The sequence below is a fragment of the Theropithecus gelada genome, chromosome X (genome assembly GCF_003255815.1).
Source record: "Theropithecus gelada isolate Dixy chromosome X, Tgel_1.0, whole genome shotgun sequence".
Lineage (NCBI taxonomy): Eukaryota > Metazoa > Chordata > Mammalia > Primates > Cercopithecidae > Theropithecus > Theropithecus gelada.
The window spans coordinates 85,937,006-85,957,429 of NC_037689.1; the positions used below are offsets into that span (position 1 = coordinate 85,937,006).

Genomic DNA, 20,424 nt, shown 5'->3' on the forward strand with positions numbered 1-20,424 from the left:
ACTCTGATGAGTGCCCTAGGGTACTGTGGCTAAGCTGGTATACAAGATGCAAGACAAAGTCCTCTTTACTCTTGCCCCCTCTTTTCCTCAAGCAGAAGGAAGGGGTCTCTTTTGGAGCCTTGAGGTGTGCTGTATGGGGTGGTGCAAGGACTCCCATAGCCACAGTAGGTTGCATGCCTCCCAAGTTCACTGGCTCTGAGCCCAGTTCAACACTAGGACTAATGTAAGAGTTGCAGTCCTTGTGGCTTAGAGTGCTCTTCAAGTTTATTTAGGGACCCAGAGCACTTTAACCTGCCGTGTCAAGGCTTAGAACTGGGATGTGTGATTCCCCTCTAGCTAGGGCTGGTTTAAATGTTTCCTGTGTGGGTTGTCCTTAGCTGAGTTCAGCCTGATTTTGCTTTCTTCTGTGTGACAGGGTAGCATGGGATTCAATCCAGTGTCTCACAACTACTGCACTCTCTCTTTCTCAAGTACACATATTCCAGTATCTCTTTTTTGGAAAAATTTTTGCTCATATTTTCTTACCCATTTTTTACTTGGGTTATTTGTTTTCTTGTTATTTAGTTGTTTGAGTTACTTCTATATTTTGAATATCAGCCCCTTATCAGATTTATGGTTTGCCCTTGTTTTTACCCAATCCGTGGGTTGTCCCCTCACTGTGTTGTTTCCATTTCTTTGCAGAAGCTTTTTAGTTTGGTGCAATTCCATTTGTCTATGTTAGCATTTGTTGCTTGTGCCTTTAGAGTCTGATCCAAGAAATCATTGCCTGGACAAATGTCATGGAGCTTTTCACCTATGTTTTCTTGTAGTAGTTTTATGGTTTCTGGTCTTACATTTAAATCTTTATTCATTTTGTGTTGATTTTTGTACACACTATAAGATAGGGTCCAATTTCCTTCTGTATGAGGATATCCAGTTTTTCCAACACCATTTACTGAATAGAGTATCCTTTCCCCGTTGAGTGTTCTTGGCACCTTTCTCAAAAAATCAATTAACTCTAAGTACTTGGGCTTATGTCTGGATTTTCTATTCTGTGCCATTGGTTGATTGGTCTGTTTTTATGCTAGTACTATGCTGTTGTGATTATAATAACTTCATAATATATTTTGAAGTCAGAGAGTGTGATACCTTCATGTTTGTTCCTTTTGCTAAAGATTGCTTTGACTATTCAGGGTGTTTTGTCATTTCATATGAATTTTATGATTATCTTCTATTTCTGTGAACAATGACCTTGGAATTTTGATAGGAATTGCATTGAACCCGGAGAACGCTTTGGGAAGTATGGACATTTTAACAAGATTAGTTCTTCTAATCCATGAACATGGACTATTTTTTCATTTATTTGTGTCTTCAGTTTGTTTTATCAGTGTTTTATGGTTTTTAGTGTAGCAGTTATTCACTTCCTTTACTAAATTTATTCCTAAGCTTTTCTTTATTTAATACTATTGTAAATGGGATTGGTTTTGAAATTTTTTTCAAATAGTTCATTGTTAGTATATGGAAATGCGACTGATAGAGGCTAAACATTACTCTGATGTTCTTGTTTTTGCCGCCTCTGTTATTTTTGGTTTTGCCTAAAGACTTAAATATCATCTGAGAAGCACAATTCTTTTAGTCATATTTCCGTAGTTACATATGAGCCCAGTTGATACGGTGGTAAGGTGTCATGGGTGGGGAAGTCTTCTATAAGATTATGTCTCTTTTAGTGAGCTGTGCCCCTGGCCTGTGACTTACTTAAGTTCTTCTCAGGATTTTTTTTTCCCCTCTTGGGAGAGACTAGAAGGCAAATTGGGTCTGGAATTTGGTATTTCCCTTTACCTCGTTCACTTAGGTTCTGATAAAACTGCAGGAGGTTATGATCTGGTAAAAACAGTTTCTCTTGAGGGAAGACCTTTTTAAGAAGAAGAGAAGGGTCTGTGAATATTTTTAAATGACTACTTATCTTTCCCCACTGCTGGAAGCATGGGGGGATTTTTCACCATCAAAACTTGATAGGACTCCTGTAGGTAAAATTCACAAAAGTGTGGGAGCCCCTTTTGGACTGGGTGCCATTGGAGTTTTTACCTCTCAAATCGGAACATATTAAGCCTTAGCAATTTGTAAATTACAGGTTAGGTTATCCTATCCCAGTGCTGGTTCCCAAGGAGTTTTCTATTCCTGTGCTTCTGTTACAGTAAGATTTGGTTCTCTCTATCTCCTCACTTCTGGGGACAGCCATTTACCCTATGACCCCAGTTATCTGATGAATCTAAGAAGAGTTGATTTTGTTTGTTCAGTGTTTTCTTGTTGTGCAAATTGGATAGATTACTTTCTTATTCCTTATATGGTAGACCAGAATGCAGTCATGTTTTTGAAACATCAAAGATTTGCTTCTTCTAAAGTTTTGATCTCTTAAAAACTACTTAGGGTAATATACTTTGTTTTTCTTTTAAAAGAGGGAAAATGTAAGATTTTTTTGATGATTAACTTTTGGTTTTTGTTTACTTTTCTCAAATAGATCCTAAATGCCCAGGAGATGTTGATTTTCATAATAGTGACTGGGACATTAAGACAATCACCAGTTCCTTGAAATTCTACCTCAGGTATGCCTGATTTGAATTGGTAGTTTGCTTTTCATAGCTGGTGAAAATTCTCTGGGTGTTGAGTGGAGTTAATGTGGTCTCAGTTCCAGGAGGCTGGATAGAATTGCTTAAGAAAAAACATGTGAAGATGATTTCTGGCCAAGAATGTGCAAAGACTGTTTTTTAAATCTGAGAGTTTAAAGCAAGAGAAGCATAAAAATAATAGAATTGTTATTGAAAAAAGGCTAAAAAGATTATGTTCAAAAATCATGCACTTGAAATAACTGAATATGTTTTGCTCTTCACAGATAGAGTGATGTCATGATGGATTCACTAGTAGAATCAGGAGCTGGGACTATTCAGGGTGGCTAACATGTTTTAGAGGATAATACCCATTTTGAAACATCAAATTGCATTGGGGCAAAAATGGTCTATATATGTGATGTGCTACGTATCATGTATTAATCCAGATAATGGAAATAAAAACCAAGAAAATACAACTGTAATAATGTTGGAGCTAAATGAACTGTCAGCAGTATGGAAAGAAGTTAGCTCACCAACAAAATTTGGGAATGTGCAATATTGATGAATATATTATTCAGTTTATTGGCATAAATTTATATTATGCAAAAGGTGTTTGAGACATATATATTTTTAAACACATTGATTTCTTACCACTCTTTATGTCTCATAGTATGTATCATGCTTTATGTGCAAAAGCCTCTTCTTTTCAATGATTGTGTTCTTGAGCCATTAAGATTGATACATAAGCTCTGGAAAATCTCACTAATCCAAAATAGATTGGGTTTCAGATATTACTGTTAAATGTTTTGCTACTGTAGCATCATCTTAGAGCTTTCCATAAACTTGAATGTTCTTTCCAGGAATATTTCTCCTGCATTTGCTGATGAAGAAAATAACTGTTATTGGAGGGTTTATTCTGTACTAGGCTGCGGCTAGTTGTTTACACTGATAGTGTCATTGTTTTCTTCTCCCATTAACCGAGTGTACTAGGTGGTACTTGACTCACTTTGCAGATGGGGAAACCAAGGTGCACCACTTTCTCCATTAAGTATTAGCCATGGTCCCAGCTTGTATTTTTTAAATCTAAGTGTCTCTGACTTATAAGGCCCCTGGCACTGGGGCATCTTCTTCTCCTGCCCCCTATCCCAGGAGCTTTGGCCTTCTTTGAATGGCTTGGTAATTCAGTAAAGACAGAGAGCAATCTGTTATGAACACTTTAAGAAGACTTGTTGTGATGAGAATAGTGGGAATAAGTGATTCTGTATCTGTAGCTTCCTTCAAAGGAGTCTCAACATTTTCTTAGATTTGTAAGGCCTTCCCCACATTGCGTTATTCCCAGCTCATCCTATAATAGGCAGTGTGGCCCTTTTCAAAGATAAGAGGGTCCAACCTGAAAGTGTGAGTGGGCAGCACCCCCAGTAAGTGATATTTGTTCTTGAGACTCATCCATGGTTCTGTAATATACACCAGCCAGTAAATACCCTTTAGAGTTCTCAAAGATAGCTGTGTTCCAGGGCAGGTCTCCACCCTCTGTTCTAGGTAACTAAATCACCCCTCATCTCTAACCTTTCAAGAGAAGTCCTCTAGCAATCATCCCTTCTCTCTCCTCTATTTTTATCCTCTCTCATTTAACTGGCTCTTTTTCCCAGCATGTAATTATGCTCCAGCCACATACATCTTTAAATCACTAAATGATTCAGTAAAAATATCCTGACTGCTTACTCCGTGCCAAGTGTGATATTAGGCACTAGGCAGTTGTGTATAGATATGGTCTCTGACCTTAAAGAACTTATTCTAGTAAAGGGGACAGTCAGAAGACAAATAATCATACAAATGTAATAAACTCTAATAAGTACTCTGAAGGAAAGTTATAATGTGCTATGAAGGCATTTAATAGGAAGATGTCACCCATTTTGGTTTAAACTGAGGTTTGAACTGTAAGTTGGAATCAACTAAGTGGGAGTTGGGCTCCAGACAGAATATGCGAAGACTTGAGGCGGGAGGGAGGAAGGCCCCTTCAAGAAACTACATGAATCAGTATAGGGGGAGTATTGAGTGTAGAGAGGGAGGGAGAGGTATGTAAGGGCCATATCATTCAGGGCTTTAAAGGATCTTTTAAAAATTGGGGTCTAAATTTATCTTAAAAGTAATGGGAATATATTGAAAGATTTTAAACAAGAACTGCATACTGAGATTTGTATTTTGAAAAAAAAAGTATGGCGATTAGATTACAGTGATATAAAATGGGCAGAGGTGTGTACATCAGCAGGCTATGGCTGTCTTCCAGGCAAGAGATGATGCTCATGCTTGGACTAGGGAGTAGCAGTAGATATTCCTAGAAGTAAGCATATTCAAGAGATTTGGGAAGTAAAATTGATGAGTTGGATATGAGGATTAGGGATAGGGAGACAAAAAGGTGACTTCCATGTTTCTGGCCCATACAACCAAATGATGGTCATGCATTTACTGATTTGAGAAACACAAGAAGACTAAGTTTGAGGGAGGCAATAAGTTGGAATTTGGATATATCAAATTTGGGTACCTTTGAAGAAATCAGGGCACAATATTAAGCAGGCAATTGAATACATAGGTCTGAAACTCAGTGATGAGCTCATGGCTTGAACTAAAATTTGGTGATCATTAACCATACAGATGATAGTTAGAGCCAGGAACTTAAACAAGATTGCCTAATGAGATACTTTACCCCTTCTGAGTGAGGACTAAGCTCTGATTTTTTTTTTATCTTGCCCAAATTCCTTTCTAAGGGGTTTGGGGAGTCGTGCCCTCCAAGCCATAAATTCTCATCAGATGGATTTTATTTAACCCTGTATATCATGACTTACTTTCCATCTGACTCTGGCATAACACAGGAAAAAAATGAAAATGTTTTACCCCAAAATACATTTTCTTGCCATACCTTGAAATTGCCCTGCAAAGTCTCTTGTGGGAAAAATCCACATTCTATAGAGAATCCCCTTCCCCCATTGTTTTCCTTCATTTCTTTCCAGATCCAGTAGATAATCAACTAAGAGCCAGGTGCCCTTTTAGGTCTAATAAAAAACATTTTAAAACCTGCTCTTTCTAAAGTCTGGTATCTGAGAGATTCCTCTGCACAATAAAACTTGGTCTCCACAGTCCTTTGTCTTAACCTGAACATTCCTTTCCACTGATCCCAGGTCGTCAGATAAACTCAACGAATTGTCAACCAGAAAATGTTTAAATTTCCCAACCAGAAAATTTTAAATTCCTCAAAGTGGGAAGCCCCCCATTTTGAGTTGTCCTGCCTTTCTGAACCAAACCAGTGTATTTCTTAAATGTATTTGATTGATGTCTCATGCCTCCCTAAAAACATATAAAACCAAGCTGTACCCCGACCACCTTGGGCACAAGTTCTCAGGACCTCCTGAGGGCTATGTCACAGGCCATAGTCACTCATATTTGGCTCAGAATAAATCTCTTAAAATATTGTACACAGTTTCACTGTTTTTGTTGACATCAGCCAAGCTTCTGTGTCAAGTAATATACACTCCCGGTCTGTACTTCTTAACTCCCCAGTTCCTTCTTAACTCGTTGTAATCTAACTCTTACCCCCTCTGCTCCAGTGAAGCTGCTTTTGCCAGGGTCACCAGGGATATCCTCAATGCTGCACACAAAGCACAGTTGTCAGTCTTTACCTTACTTGACCTTTTTGTAACATTTGAAGTTGTTAACAAGCCTTCCTGGATACTTTCTTCTGTTTTGGATTCTGCTGAATCACTTGCTTTTTGTTTTTCTTTAACCTCTGGTCATTTTTGTCAATGTCCTTTATGGGCTTTCTACTTGGTATTTTCCAGGGCTCTCTACTTATTTTACTATAGTAGAACGACTGAAAACTGAAATATCTACAGGGACCAGGAAATAAAACTGAGTGAAGTAGACTATTTTCGTATTAAACACTTTGCACATTGAACCTTTATTTGCATGACAAGCCCTTTGTTTACATACAAACAGCAGTGTTGTTTACTTCTACAAAGAACCAATAGAGCCAGATCTTTGCATTTTTCCACAGAGACAGGGGATATGGATTTGTATATGAAATATCTCATTTTAAAATATTTTGATAACTGATTCAATTCTATTTCACTTTTATACACTGTGCTGGGCAAAGAAGAAATATCAGAAGGCCTCATGTAGCTGTTTGACTGCCAGTTTGCCAGCTCCCCTGGAGAAGTGGCATCTGTTCTTGTGGTTTCGTCATCTGTTCTCTAGGTTCCTGATTTTCACATCTGCTTCTCTAATCTAGCAGAGCCCTGCATCCAACTTCTTAGTAGACATCTCCTTCCTGAGGCTTCCCTGACTTAGCATCTCTACTTCCCTCTTAATCAACTCTTTTTCTCTTCATTCACCCAAACCAAATTGCTCCCTCGCCATCATATCCAATCAAAGAAGGAGTTCTTTCTTTAATATTTTTCAAAACACTCTCCTCACCTATTCTTTCTATGCTTTGTCACCCAGGCTGGAATGCAGTGTTGTGATCATGACTCATTGCAGCCTTGCCCTCCCACCACACCATTCTCTCTCTCAGGCTCAAGCAGTCCTCCCATCTCAGCCCCTTGAGTAGTCTGGACTACGGGCACGCACCACCATGCCCAGTTACTGTTTTTATGTTATTTTTAAGAGGTAGGGGTCTCATTAAGTTGTCCAGACTGGTCTCGAACTCTTGGGCTTAAGTGATCCTCCTGCCTTGGCCTCCCGAAATGCTGGGATTACAGATGTCAGCCACCACGACTAGCCCCTCTGTTTGTCTTTTATTATCTTTTGCTTGGATTACTACAGTAACAACAGTGGCAGGCAGTATAGTATAGTAATTAAGAGCATGGACTCAGGAGACAGACTTCCTGCTTCTACCACTTATTAGCTGTGTAATTTTGGATGAGTTTTTAACTTCTCTAGGCCTCAGTTTCCTCATCTATAAACTGGAAATGGTACCTACCTCACAGAGTTGATATGAGGTTTAAATGGGTTAATATATGTAAATCACTTAGAGCAGTACAGAGTTTGCTTTTCTTATAATTATTAGTTGATTATTTACTTCCTCAGAGCCACCTACCATGTACCTTTATTTTATCATCATACTTGTCCCACTGCATTGCAAGTTTTGTGTATGGTGCTCTTTTCTACTAAACTATTATCTCCTTGGAAGTTTGGACCGTTTCTTTTCATCTCTGGATCCCCAATACCTGGCACAATGCCAGGTACAAGTAGATGCTCAATGTTTTTTGACTAAATGAGTAAACCCATTTGAGCCTGAGTTTCCTCCTCCCATAAATGGGGATTTGGATAACTGCTCCGCCTCACAGGATTATTGGAAGAATCAATTGGGAGGACAATTGCAAAAGCACTTTGGAAGTTCTAAGGATCTATCAATTGTAAGGGATTCATGGTAGCATTCAGAATGGGTCCCCTCTGGAATTTTGTGGGACTGATTTGTGCCTCTTTTCACTTTTGTGAGCTAGTTGGAGACCTTGCTAGAGGGCTCAGCCCATGCTTTTGCAGGTCTTTTGTTGAATTACTAGCAACTTGGACTCCCCTGAGGAAGCTTCAGGTGAAGAGAAGAATGTATATAATCCCACTAAGCTTTAGGGCTCAGGAACTTCAGCCTTGCTGTCCCCAGAACTAAGAATCCAATACCCAGCTGCTTTCTTCCCAAAGCAACTGACAATTTTCATTCATTTCAGGAATCTTTCTGAACCTGTCATGACCTATAGGCTTCACAAAGAGCTGGTCTCTGCTGCCAGTAAGTGTTTATGTTACTAATTAACTGTGTTGTCCTAGTTTCTTAATGTTTACTGTAATAAGCCTTGAAAATTGTTTGAGGGGAAGTGATTGAGGGCACAGAAACCTAAAACACATACACACATTTTACTCAACTGCCAAATGAAAGTATTCTTGCTTGCTGTCTAACTCAAGAGTTCTATTATTTTTCATAATTAGTGTTACTTAAGTAGGCTTGAGAAAATTGGTTAACTTGAGGGTTGTGATGAATATAAAGACTTTATTTATATATGTATTCATTGCCTCTTCCATCAGAACAAGAACATTGGCTCACATTACCAGGGGACAGCAAAATGGTTACATGACAGTTGCCGTTTCAACTTCCTTCAGCATTTTGCCTGTTCAAATGCTTTTCTATTGTGTTGTGAACCATTGTTCTTAATCTGCTAGTGCCAGCATCAGATTTTCTAGATGAGAAAACTGAGGGAGAGGACGTTAGTACATAGGAAATAAGGCATATAGAATTACCCCCAAAAGTTGGCAATTAAAGAAGCATTGAAAGTTTTGGCTGAGGCCACTGTGTGAGTGCCCCTCTCCACCTCAACGTGGAGGTTCTGCATCATATTCTGTATCATATCCTGTGTGGTGTAGAGGAAAAAGATTCAGGGGACTTAACATCATAATGGGTCTTTTTTGAAACAAGGGAGCTTTGTTCTTTACTTCTGAGCTCTCAGTGATTTTAACAGGAATCCAGAGGCAGCAGCACACTTCTCAGTACCACAAGGAAGGTGGATGGGAATAGGCTTCCAGCTGGAAGTTTATCTGTGAGACTTCAGGAACAACCTGCTGTGCCTGGAGTTCTGACTCCCTCTGAGACAATCTTCTCTTCTCATCCTTCTCTTCTTTTCTATCTTCTGTTTTCTACATCTTTTTAGACCTGTTTCTTTGTGTGTGTGTTTTTTCTCTCTCTCTCTGCCTTTTTTCTTTCTCTCTCTCTCTTTGTGTCTTTGTCTTTGTTTCTGGGTCTTTAATTTTTATTGTATTTCAGTGCCTATTTATCTCTGTCTCTTTTCATCTCATTGATTATCTCTCTGTCTCTCTGTGTCTCTGGTTGTCTTTCTCCAAATCTGTGTGTGTGTGTGCATATATATGTGAGAATTTGCTCAATCCAGTTGCCCAGAAAGCCAAACCATTTTTCTCTTACCCTTCTCTCTCAGAGTCTGATAACCTGGATTACCGCCTAGGAGCTATTCACTCCCTGGTATATAAGCTACCAGAAAAGAACCGAGAGATGCTGGAACTTCTGATAAGACACTTGGTCAAGTAAGTAACTGCTGGATTTTCAGAAAAAGTTTCTATTAGACAACTGTCCCGTGTGGTTGGACTACACAGAAGCTTCCTCTCAGCTCTTTCAGCCCCAGTCCTTAAGTGCTTCCTTAGAAGGCTGAATGCTCTGTGAGGAAGGCTGTTTTGCCTTGACTCATGTACATATCCTCTTAGAGTCATCATGCATGTGGGTTGTCTCAGTTGAAAGGTAACAGCAAGGTAGATTGGGCTTTGCCGTCAGATGAGCCTGGTGTTGAATTGAAGCTCTCCAACTTGTTTGCTGTGTAATCTTAGGCAAACCTCTCTGAGTTTGTTTGCTCATCTGCACAATCCCTATAATGAAGGCCAGTTGTGTGGATTAGGATGAACACAGGTAAAATGCATGTCACATGAGAGGCTCTCAAGAAATGGGACTTTTTGTTAAGATTCTGGTCAACTTCTTGCCCTGGTGTGGCTGGCAGTAGCAGACAGCGGGATCCTGGAGAATAGTCCTGGTGACAGGCACTGAGATAAGCAGGTGAAAGGGGCACATGTGTCCCACAGTGGTGCTTCCTGGCCAGAGGATTTAATATTGTGAATCAAGATGAATTTACTTGGCTTAAAAAAAGGCAGAAAGCATTCTGCCCAGGAACCAGCAGACCTGGGCTCTAGTTTCATTTCTGCTTTCTGCTATTAGTTCATTTTGTGACCCGGGACAGGTCACTCTTAAGGCCTCTCTTGGTATGTTAAACAGTAAAAAAAGTGAAAATAAGTTTAAAAAATTGTAATGTATTTTAAGTGTATATATTTAGCAAATGCAGTTGTCTGCATACTCAAAAGATGCAGTAATGATACATTTTAACCTCATTTGGAGAGGCTCTGAAACACCTCAACTTGAGGCCTTTAATGAAGGTGAGTTTCCAGGTTAATGACTCTTTTGGCCTCCCCCTGTAATAAATCCTGAGTGCTTTGCCTATCTGGACCTTGAGTTTTCCTATTATATGTGAGATCTCCAAGATCTGATTCAGCTCTGACTTTCAAAGACTGTTTTCTACACTTCTATAGCAAATGAATATTGTGGACACTGATGTAGATAATAAGCAGAATTAACAAGAGAGGATGGCTTTTATATTTATTGCCAGTGTTTGTAATTTGAGCTAATAGAGAACATTAAGAGGCTTCTGGTCTCCAAAAATTAGTTTGTGATAATCTCAGTAAATGTACAAAAATCAGCAAAGAAGCTATTTGCATGTTAATTTAAAGTTGCCCTGGAGGAGTCTTTGAGTCCAAGTTCCAGATCTGTCACAAATATGCTGTGTGACCTAGAGAAAGTTCCTTCCACTCTCTGGCCCACAAGTTTGTGCATCTATAACACGAAGGGACTGAAGCAGTTAATCTCAAAGGGTTTTTTCAGCTCTGACTTTCTGAGAGTCTCAACATGTGACAAGAGCCAAGGACTCAATTGAGGATGCCCTTGCTTAGTGAGCGTCAGGGTGCCTGCTTCTATCTGCCCAAAGGCTGGCTGCTTGGCTTACTTTAAGAATCTTAGTCCTCAAAATCTTGAAATCAAAAGAAGACATGAACAAATAGATCACAGAAATAGAATGGCAAATACTCTTAAATATGTGGTAATATGCTCAAGCTCACTCATAGTAACAAAAACACAAACTAAACCTATACTGAGCTACCATTTATGGACAAATCCTAATGCTTATTAATGAGACTATGGGGAAACTGTCCTCCAATACATTTCTTGTGTTAATGCAGTACGGTTCCAGAAGAGGGGATTTGACAATACCTAACAAATCTAAACATTTGGTTATCCTTTGACCCAGCAAAACAGGGTAAAACAGGGTATATGATATTTTAGCTTTTTTTTTTTTTCTTTTTTTAAGGCATATACTCTAAAGATACACCTCCACAAATACAAACAACACATGCACAAGGTTTCTCATTGCAGCACAATTTTCAAAAGCGAAAGATCGGAAACAACACAAATATCTGAAAATAGGGCACTAGTCGAGTAAATAAGGATATATTAGACAATGTAGTATTATGCAGTAATTTAAGAAAAGAATGAGGAAGATCTCTATGAACTTTGTTTTGTAGTGATTTTCTGGGATATATTACAATTTTCCAGCACATAAAACAAGCAATAACATAAAAAATTTCAAGCTATAAAACAAGGTTTATAATTTGCTAGCTTTATTTTGTAAGAAAAAAGAGGAAAATAAGAATATGTAAGAATACACACATGTTTAAAAAATTTTGTCAAATGAAGCATACACTAAGATAAATGTTAAAAAACTAATGACTCCAAAAGTTAAATGTAGAGTTGTCATACATCCAGCAATTCCACTCCCAGGTATATACCTAAGATAAATGAAAACATGTTCCACACAAAATCTTGTACACAAATGTCCATAGCAGCATTATTTCATAGTTGTTGAAACGTGGAAACAACCCAAATGTCTGTTAACTAACGAATAGGTAAACAAAATGTGGTATACAGGCAATGGAATATTATTCAGCCATAGAAAGGATGAAGTACTGATACATGCCACAACATGGATAAACACCAAAAGCATTATGCTAAGTGAAAAAAACAAGACACAAAAGTACATATATGATTCCATTTATATGAAGTGTTCAGAATAGACAAAGCTATAGAGAAAGAAAGTAGATGAGTTGTTGGCAAGGTCTGGGAAGTGGGGGTGTGAGAAGTAATGGGGAGTAATTGATAATGAGTATGAGGTTTCTTTTTGGAATGATGAAAATGTCTGAAATTATATAAAGGGTGACAGTTGCACGGTTCCGTGAATATACTAAAAACCGTTTAATTTTAACCTTTAAAAAGGTGAATTTTATGATATGTAAAATATATTTCAATAAATGTGTTATAAAAATAAACTAATGAAAGTTGTTATTATAGTGGATAGGTGTGGTAAGTAGGGAGGAGGGGATAGGGATAAGAGCTAGATTCCTCTGGGTATACCTCCTTATATACTTATGACTATTAAGCCATATTAATGTTTTACATATCCAAAAAATAAAATTAAATCAAAAATTATGAACCATAAAACTGAACACCAATAAAAGCAAATGAATTTAATGAACCTAAGTGTTTATCAACTTGATAGCATAATTACAGAGAGAAAGCAATTATTTCAACTAACGTGTCAACACAGTCCTCTGACTCATCCTTAATGAGATGTACTCTAGAAACAAGAAAAGCAAAATTTTAAGCATCACTCAGTAGGTTTATTAATAGTAGTAATATAATTTAACTTGAAACACACACATACATCTTATAAAGATAAAGCAAAAAAGTAAATATGTTAATGTTATCACAAGCCAAGCCTTATAGTGTACAAAAGAGATACAGATATAAAATTAAAGACATGAGGAAAAATTTTTTAACATTAAAATTAAATTAAGAATGTTAATATGAATTTATGATTTAAAGAGAAAGCAACAAGAAGAAAAGACTTTATTCACTGAATCAGTCTTGAAGGAATTCTACCCAAAAAGAAGTGAATACACTTAGTACCCAGTTTTTTGTTTTTAAATAGCATTTCCTTTTCAAAGGAATCAGGGGTGCTTAGAGAAATGGCTGATTCCATGTCTGGAGCAAGGAAAATACAAGGTTAGTTTTGGATAAACAGTACCACCAAGCAAGAAAGAACGGAGTCACACTAATAGTGTCATAATAGTGTCATGTCCAGAGGATGTAGAAACCTTGAAAGGGCTGACACCGATGATGTTTGAGTCAACCTGAACATCAATAACAATAAATAATGTATTTGATTATTACATGTTGAAAAACAAAATTCTTGTAGGTAGGTAGAGGAAGGAAAGCTCTTTATTGCAGAAAGAATACCAGCTAATAAACATAGGACGAATGACAGAATTAGAAAAATCATTAGTTTGCTATCTAAGTGGTCTGTTTTAGACATGAATCAAAACTGTTGGGTAAAAGAGTATTGAGGAATAGGATGTTCACATTATTCCTATGTATTACTGACAAGTTACTTACTAATCACAAATAAAAAACAATGTATCTTTACGATGAACCTGTCTGGCAGACACCACCTTAAGTAATCGATCAAAGTTAGCATCAGTAATAATGGAACAGGCCAAGCGCGGTGGCTCAGGCCTGTAATCCTAGTTCTTTGGGAGGCTGAGGCGGGTGGATCACCTGAGGTGACAAGTTCGAGACCAGCCTGACCAACATGGTGAAACTCTGTCTCTACAAAATTACAAAAATTAGCCGAACATGATGGTGGGTGCCTGTAATCCCAGCTACTCTGGAGGCTGAGGTGGAAGAATCACTTGAACCTGAGAGGCAGAGGTTGCAGCGAGCTGAGGTTGTGCCATGGTAAATAATGGAACAAACCACTTATGTACCTCCTAAGTAGATATAATAAAAATTATAATACATAAACTGTGAAATATTTTTGCCAAAAATATGTAGCTTGAATCATATTAATTCTTTCCAGTTTGCAGGAAATAAAAAGTATAGAAAAACACAGAGTATTTGACAGTCTATAAAGCTTTTGAAAAGGCTTGGACTTTTCAAAAAGTCAATGTTGTGGAAAAAAGTGGTAGAGGTACTGTTGTACATTAAGAGACTAAATAAACAAACAAATGCAGTGTAAGAGCTTTGATTGGATCCAGATTTGAAAAGGGCAGCTATAAAAGACTTTTTTCCCCCATAACATTTGAGAAAATTTGAATATGGACTAGATATTAGATGATATAGAATTATTGTACATTTTCTAGATGCTAACATGTTATTGTGGTTTTGTAGAAAAATGTGCTTATTCTTTGATGATGAATGCTGAAGTATTTAGGGTTGAAGCAATTTACTTTCAGAGGATTAAGAAAAAATATAGACAGAGTAAAAGCAAATGTGGAAATATGTTAATTTTTGAGTCTAGGTATAGACAGTATGTGTCCTCCTGGTACCACTCTTTCACCTTTTTTGTATGTTTGAAAATGTTTATAATGAAAATTGTAGGGAAATGTAAATAAAAAATATGCTTAGTTTCAATAGAGAAATTTGCACAGAAGAAGAAAATTCACGTGTTTTTAAAATGCACATAATTATCCTGCCTGCCGACTGCTGCTTTCATCATCTATATGATGAGTACATCTATGCCTTTTTACTGTGTTTCCACTGTCAGCCTGTTTTCCAGGCTAATAACAGGCAGACCCAAACTGACCTCAGCCAATTTGAGGTTCTCAATTATCCAGTTCTTTTTGGTTAGTATCTGGAGCTTCTATTAGTCAGAAATAAGAGAACTCTAAGGTCACTTCCCTGGCAATCTTACTGCCAGTGGAATATTACAATGGAAGCAAGCTCCGGGCTTAATTCTGCCATTCTTATAGCTATTTATCAGCAGGCAGACGAAAAAAGACTTGAACAACCTGTTCTGCAAACTCAAATGAAGTCCCAGCTCTCTGTCCTTTCAGATGCCCTGACAACATCTTGGATGAAAGGTTCACTGGAGGCAGATAAGATTGGAGTCAGGCAATAAAATCCTACCATCTAGTACCCCTTTGTAACCTTAGGCCTGGGCTACCATTCTGAAGGGTATGGGTTATTAGGCTTACTAGATTCTATTTACTTTTGTAATAATACTTCTCTTATTTGAGATGCAATACTGTACACTGTATAAATTACAAAATATTTTTTTTTTTTTTTTTTTTTTTTTTGAGACGGAGTCTGGCTCTGTCGCCCAGGCTGGAGTGCAGTGGCCAGATCTCAGCTCACTGCAAGCTCCACCTCCCGGGTTTACGACATTCTCCTGCCTCAGCCTCCCGAGTAGCTGGGACTACAGGCGCCCGCCACCTCGCCCGGCTAAGTTTTCGTATTTTTTAGTAGAGACGGGGTTTCACCGTGTCAGCCAGGATGGTCTCGATCTCCTGACCTCGTGATCCGCCCGTCTCAGCCTCCCAAAGTGCTGGGATTACAGGCTTGAGCCACCGCGCCCGGCCTACAAAATATTTAAAAAGCAAAAAAAAAAAAACCAAACAAACAAACAAAAAAAAAACAAAGGAAAAGCTTTCTATTCCCAACATTCAATAATCGTTACTATTAATATAGTTCAGGTTCTTTAGAATCTCTCTCTCTTTCTCTGTCTCTTTCTTTCTTCTCTCTCTCCCTCTTTTTCTCCCTCTCTTTGTGTGTGTATGTGTATGTGTGTATGCATTTTTGTATACATATACATGTTTGCATTTTTTTTTTACCAAAATGAGATTATGTTGTTCTTTAGTCTGCTTTTTCCATTTTAAAAATTTTGACTTTTCCAGACCATATTAACATTTTCCCACTTGACCCAAAAGAGGCCTTTTATAGATTTTTGTCCAATCTGATATTCAATATAGGAACACATTTTATTTATGTCTTTTTTGTATTTTTAATCTAGCACAGAGCTTGTTTCTTTTTATTTATTGTTATTATTATTATACTTTAAGTTCTGGGATACATGTGCAGAGCGTGCAGGTTTGTTACATAGGTATACCCGTGCCATGGTGGTTTGCTGCACCCATCAACCCATCATCTACATTAGGTATTTCCCCTAATGGTGTCCCTCCCCTAGCCCCCCACCCCCAACAGGCGCCAGTGTGTGATGTTCCCCTCCCTGTGTCCATGTGTTCTCATTGTTCAACTCCCACTTATGAGTGAGAACATGTGATGTTTGGTTTTCTGTTCCTGTGTTAGTTTGCTGAGAATGACGGCTTCCAGCTTCATCCACATCCCTGCAAAGGACATGATCTCATCCTTTTTTATGGCTGCATAGTATTCCATGGTGTATATGTGCCACATTTTCTTTATCCAGTCTGTCATTGATGGGTATTTGTGTTGGTTCCAAATCTTTACTATTGTGAATAGTGCCACAATAAACATACGTGTGCATGTGCCTTTATAGTAGAATGATGTATAATCTTTTGGGTATGTACCCAGTAATGGGATTACTAGGTCAAATGGTATTTCAGGTACTAGATCCTTGAGGAATTGCCACACTGTCTTCAACGATGGTTGAACTAATTTACACTCCCACCAACAGAGTAAAAGCATTCGTATTTCTCCACATCCTCTCCAGCATCTGTTGTTTTCTGACTTTTTAATGATTGCCATTCTAACTGGCATGAGATAGTATCTCATTGCAGTTTTGATTTGCATTTCTCTATTGACCAGTGGTGATGAGCTTTCTTTCATATATTGGTTGGCTGCATAAATGTCTTCTTTAAAAAGTGTCTGTTCATATCCCTTGCCCACTTTTTGATGGGGTTGGTTTTTTCTTGTAAATTTGTTTAAGTTCCTTGTAGATTCTGGATATTAGCCCTTTATCATATGGATAGATTGCAAAAATTCTCTCCTATTCTGTAGGTTGCCTGTTCACTCTGATGATAGTTTCTTTTGCTTGCAGAATCTCTTTAGTTTAATTAGATCCCATTTGTCAATTTTGGCTTTTGTTGCCATTGCTTTTGGTGTTTTAGTCATGAAATCTTTGACCATGCCTATGCCCTGAATGATGTTGCTTATGTTTTTACCTGGGGTTTTTATGGTTTTAGGTCTTATATTTAAGTCTTTAATCCACCTTGTGTTAACTATAAGGTCTAAGGAAGGGGTCCAGTTTCAGTTTTCTGCATATGGCAAACCAGTTTTCCCAACACTATTTATTACATAGGGAATCCTTTCCCCATTGCTTGTTTTTGGCAGGTTTGTCAAAGATTAGATGGTTGTTGATGTGTGGTGTTATTTCTGAGGCCTCTGTTCTGTTCCATTGGTCTATATATCTGTGTTGGTACCAGGACCATGCTATTTTGCTTACTGTAGCCTTGTAGTATAGTTTGATGTCAGGTAGCATGACGCCTCCAGCTTTGTTCTTTTGCTTAGGATTATCTTTGCTATATGGGCTCTTTTTTGGTTCCACATGAAAGTTAAAGTAGTTTTTTCTAATTATGTGAATGAAGTCAATAGTAGCTTGATGGGCATAGCATTGAATCTATAAATTACTTTGGGCAGTAAGGCCATTTTCACGACATTGATTCTTCCTATCCATGAGGATGGAATGTTTTTCCATTTGTTTGTGTCCCCTCTTATTTCCTTGAGTGGTAGTTTGTAGTTCTCCTTGAAGAGGCCCTTCATGTCCCTTGCATGTTATATTCCTAGGTATTTTATTCTCTTTGTAGCAGTTGTGAATGGGAGTTCACTCATGATTTGGCTTTCTGTCTATTATTGGTGTATAGGAATGCTTGTGAATTTTGCACATTGATTTTGTATTCTGAGACTTTGCTGAATTTGCTTATCAGCTTATGGAGATTTTTGGCTGAGATGATGGGGTTTTCTAAATATACAATCATGTCATATTCAAACAGAGACAATTTGACTTCCTCTCTTCCTGTTTGAATACCCTTTATTTCTTTCTCTTGCCTGATTGCCCTGGCCAGAACTTCCAATACCATGTTGAATAAGAGTGGTGAGAGAGGGCATCCTTGTCTTGTGCTGATTTTCAAAGGGAATGCTTCCAGCTTTTGCCCATTCAGTATGATATTGCCTGTGGGTTAATAATTAATAGCTCTTATTATTTTGAGATACGTTCCATCAATACCTAGTTTATTGAGAGTTTTTAGCATGAAAGGGTGTTGAATTTTATCAAAAACTTTTTCTACATCTATTGAGATAATCATGTGGTTTTTGTCATTCGTTCTGTTTATGTTTCTCTTTCCCGATTTCCCTGGACAGAACTTCCAATACTGTGTTGAATAGGAGTGGTGAGAGAAGGCGTGCTTGTCTTGTGCCTGTTTTCAAAAAGAATGCTTCCAGCTTTTGCCCATTCACTATGATATTGCCTGTGGATTTATTGTCATAAATAGCTCTTATTATTTTGAGATATGTTCTATCGACACTTACTTTATTGAGAGTTTTTAGCATGAAGGGGTGTTCAATTTTATCGAAGGCCTTTTCTGCATCTATTGAGATAATTATGTGGTTTTTGTCATTGGTTCTGTTTATGTGATGGATTACATTTATTGATTTGCATATGTTGAACCACCCTTGCATCCCAGGGATGAAGCCAACTTGATCGTGGTGGATAAGCTTTTTGATGTGCTGCAGGATTTGATTTGACAGTATTTTATTGAGGATTTTCACATCGATGTTCATCAGAGATATCGGCCGGAAATTTTTTGTTGTTGCGTCTTCTGCCAGGTTTTGGTTATCAGGATGATTCTGGCCTCATAAAATGAGTTAGGGAGGATTCCCTCTTTTTCTGTTGTTCGGAATAGTTTTGGAAGGAATGGTACCAGCTCCTCTTTGTACCTCTGGTACAATTTGACTGTGAATCCATCTGGTCCTGGGCTTTTTTTGGTTGATAGGCTATCAATTTCTGCCTCAATTTCAGAACTTGTTATTGGTCTATTCAGGGATTCAACTTCTTCCTGGTTTAGTCTTGGGAGGGTATAGATGTCTAGGAATTTATCCATGTCTTCTAGATTTTCTAGTTTATTTGCATAGAGGTGTTTATAGTATTCTGATGGTAGTTTGTATTTCTGTGGTATCAGTGGTGATATCCCCTTTATCATTTTTTATTGTGTCTATTTGATTTTTCTCTCTTTTCTTCTTTATTAGTCTGGCTAGTGGTCTATCTGTTTAATCTTTTCAAAAACCAGCTCCTGGATTCATTGATTTTTTTTTAAATGTGTTTTTCGTGTCTCTATCTTTTTCAGTTCTGCTCTGCTCTTAGTTATTTCTTGTGTTCTGCTAGCTTTTCAATGTGTTTGCTCTTGCTTCTCTAGTTCTTTTAATTGTGATATTAGTGTGTCCATTTTACATCTTTCCCGCTTTCTCCTGTGGACATTTGATGCTATAAATTTCCCCATAAATACTGCTTTAGCTGTGTCCCAGATATTCTGGAATGTTGTGTCTTTGTTCTCATTGATTTCAAAGAACTTAATTATTTCTGCCTTAATTTTGTTATTTACCCAGTAGTCATTCAGGAACAGGCTGTTCAGTTTCCATGTAGTTGTGTGGTTTTGAGTGAGTTTGTTAATCCTGAGTTCTAATTTGATTGCACTGTGGTCTGGGAGACTATTATGATTTCCATTCTTTTGCATTTGCTGAAGAGTGTTTCAGCAGTGCATATACTAAAATTGGAACAATACAGAGAAGACTAGCATGGCCCCTGCACAGTGCCTTTTTTAATGATACTGTTTTACCAACAAGAGAAGACCAATTGTCCTGTAGAATGTTACTTCCTAGTTTTGTCTGCTTTCTTCTTTGTCATATATTTCAGCGAATTCCTCTACTTCTTGTATTTTTTGTAAAGTATAGGTTCTATCTAAAGGCTAGATGGATTCAAGTTAACTATTTGTTGGTTGGAACAGATCATAGGTGATGTTGTATACCATATGCTGCATCATATCTGAAGATGCATAAGATTGGCTGATTCACCTTACTGATGTTAATATTAAGCATTGCTATATTTTTCTACCCTGTCAATGCAAGGCTGGCAGTGTCTGTGCAATATTTTCAGCCAGTCCATATGTCTTTAATACATCTAGGCAATGGTAATTCGTTTTTACCTTATGTTATGCTCATTAACAAAGCCTTTGGTGTTGGTTGGAGATAAGGTTAGCTGAAACTTACAGGAGCTCCTCTGGCTTTTACCTGAGTCTTTTAAATACTCATTAATCACCCCTAGAGCATGCATGTATTCACAATTAGAATACTACCATCATAATTAATATGTTTTAGATTGTGCATGAAAAC

At 37.7% G+C, this 20,424-nt stretch overlaps 1 protein-coding gene and 1 pseudogene across 2 annotated transcripts in view; both read left to right on the forward strand.

The window, feature by feature from the left end:
• OPHN1 (oligophrenin 1) overlaps positions 1-20,424 on the forward strand; it is a 366,891-nt gene that overhangs the window by 288,734 nt on the left and 57,733 nt on the right. For both annotated transcript variants that reach the window (XM_025373107.1, XM_025373108.1), the window contains exons 16-18: positions 2,498-2,582; positions 8,303-8,361; positions 9,557-9,662. In XM_025373107.1, the coding sequence (XP_025228892.1) occupies positions 2,498-2,582; positions 8,303-8,361; positions 9,557-9,662 (250 nt within the window). The remainder of the gene's footprint in view (positions 1-2,497; positions 2,583-8,302; positions 8,362-9,556; positions 9,663-20,424) is intronic.
• On the forward strand, positions 19,780-19,869 carry LOC112616694 (annotated as a pseudogene).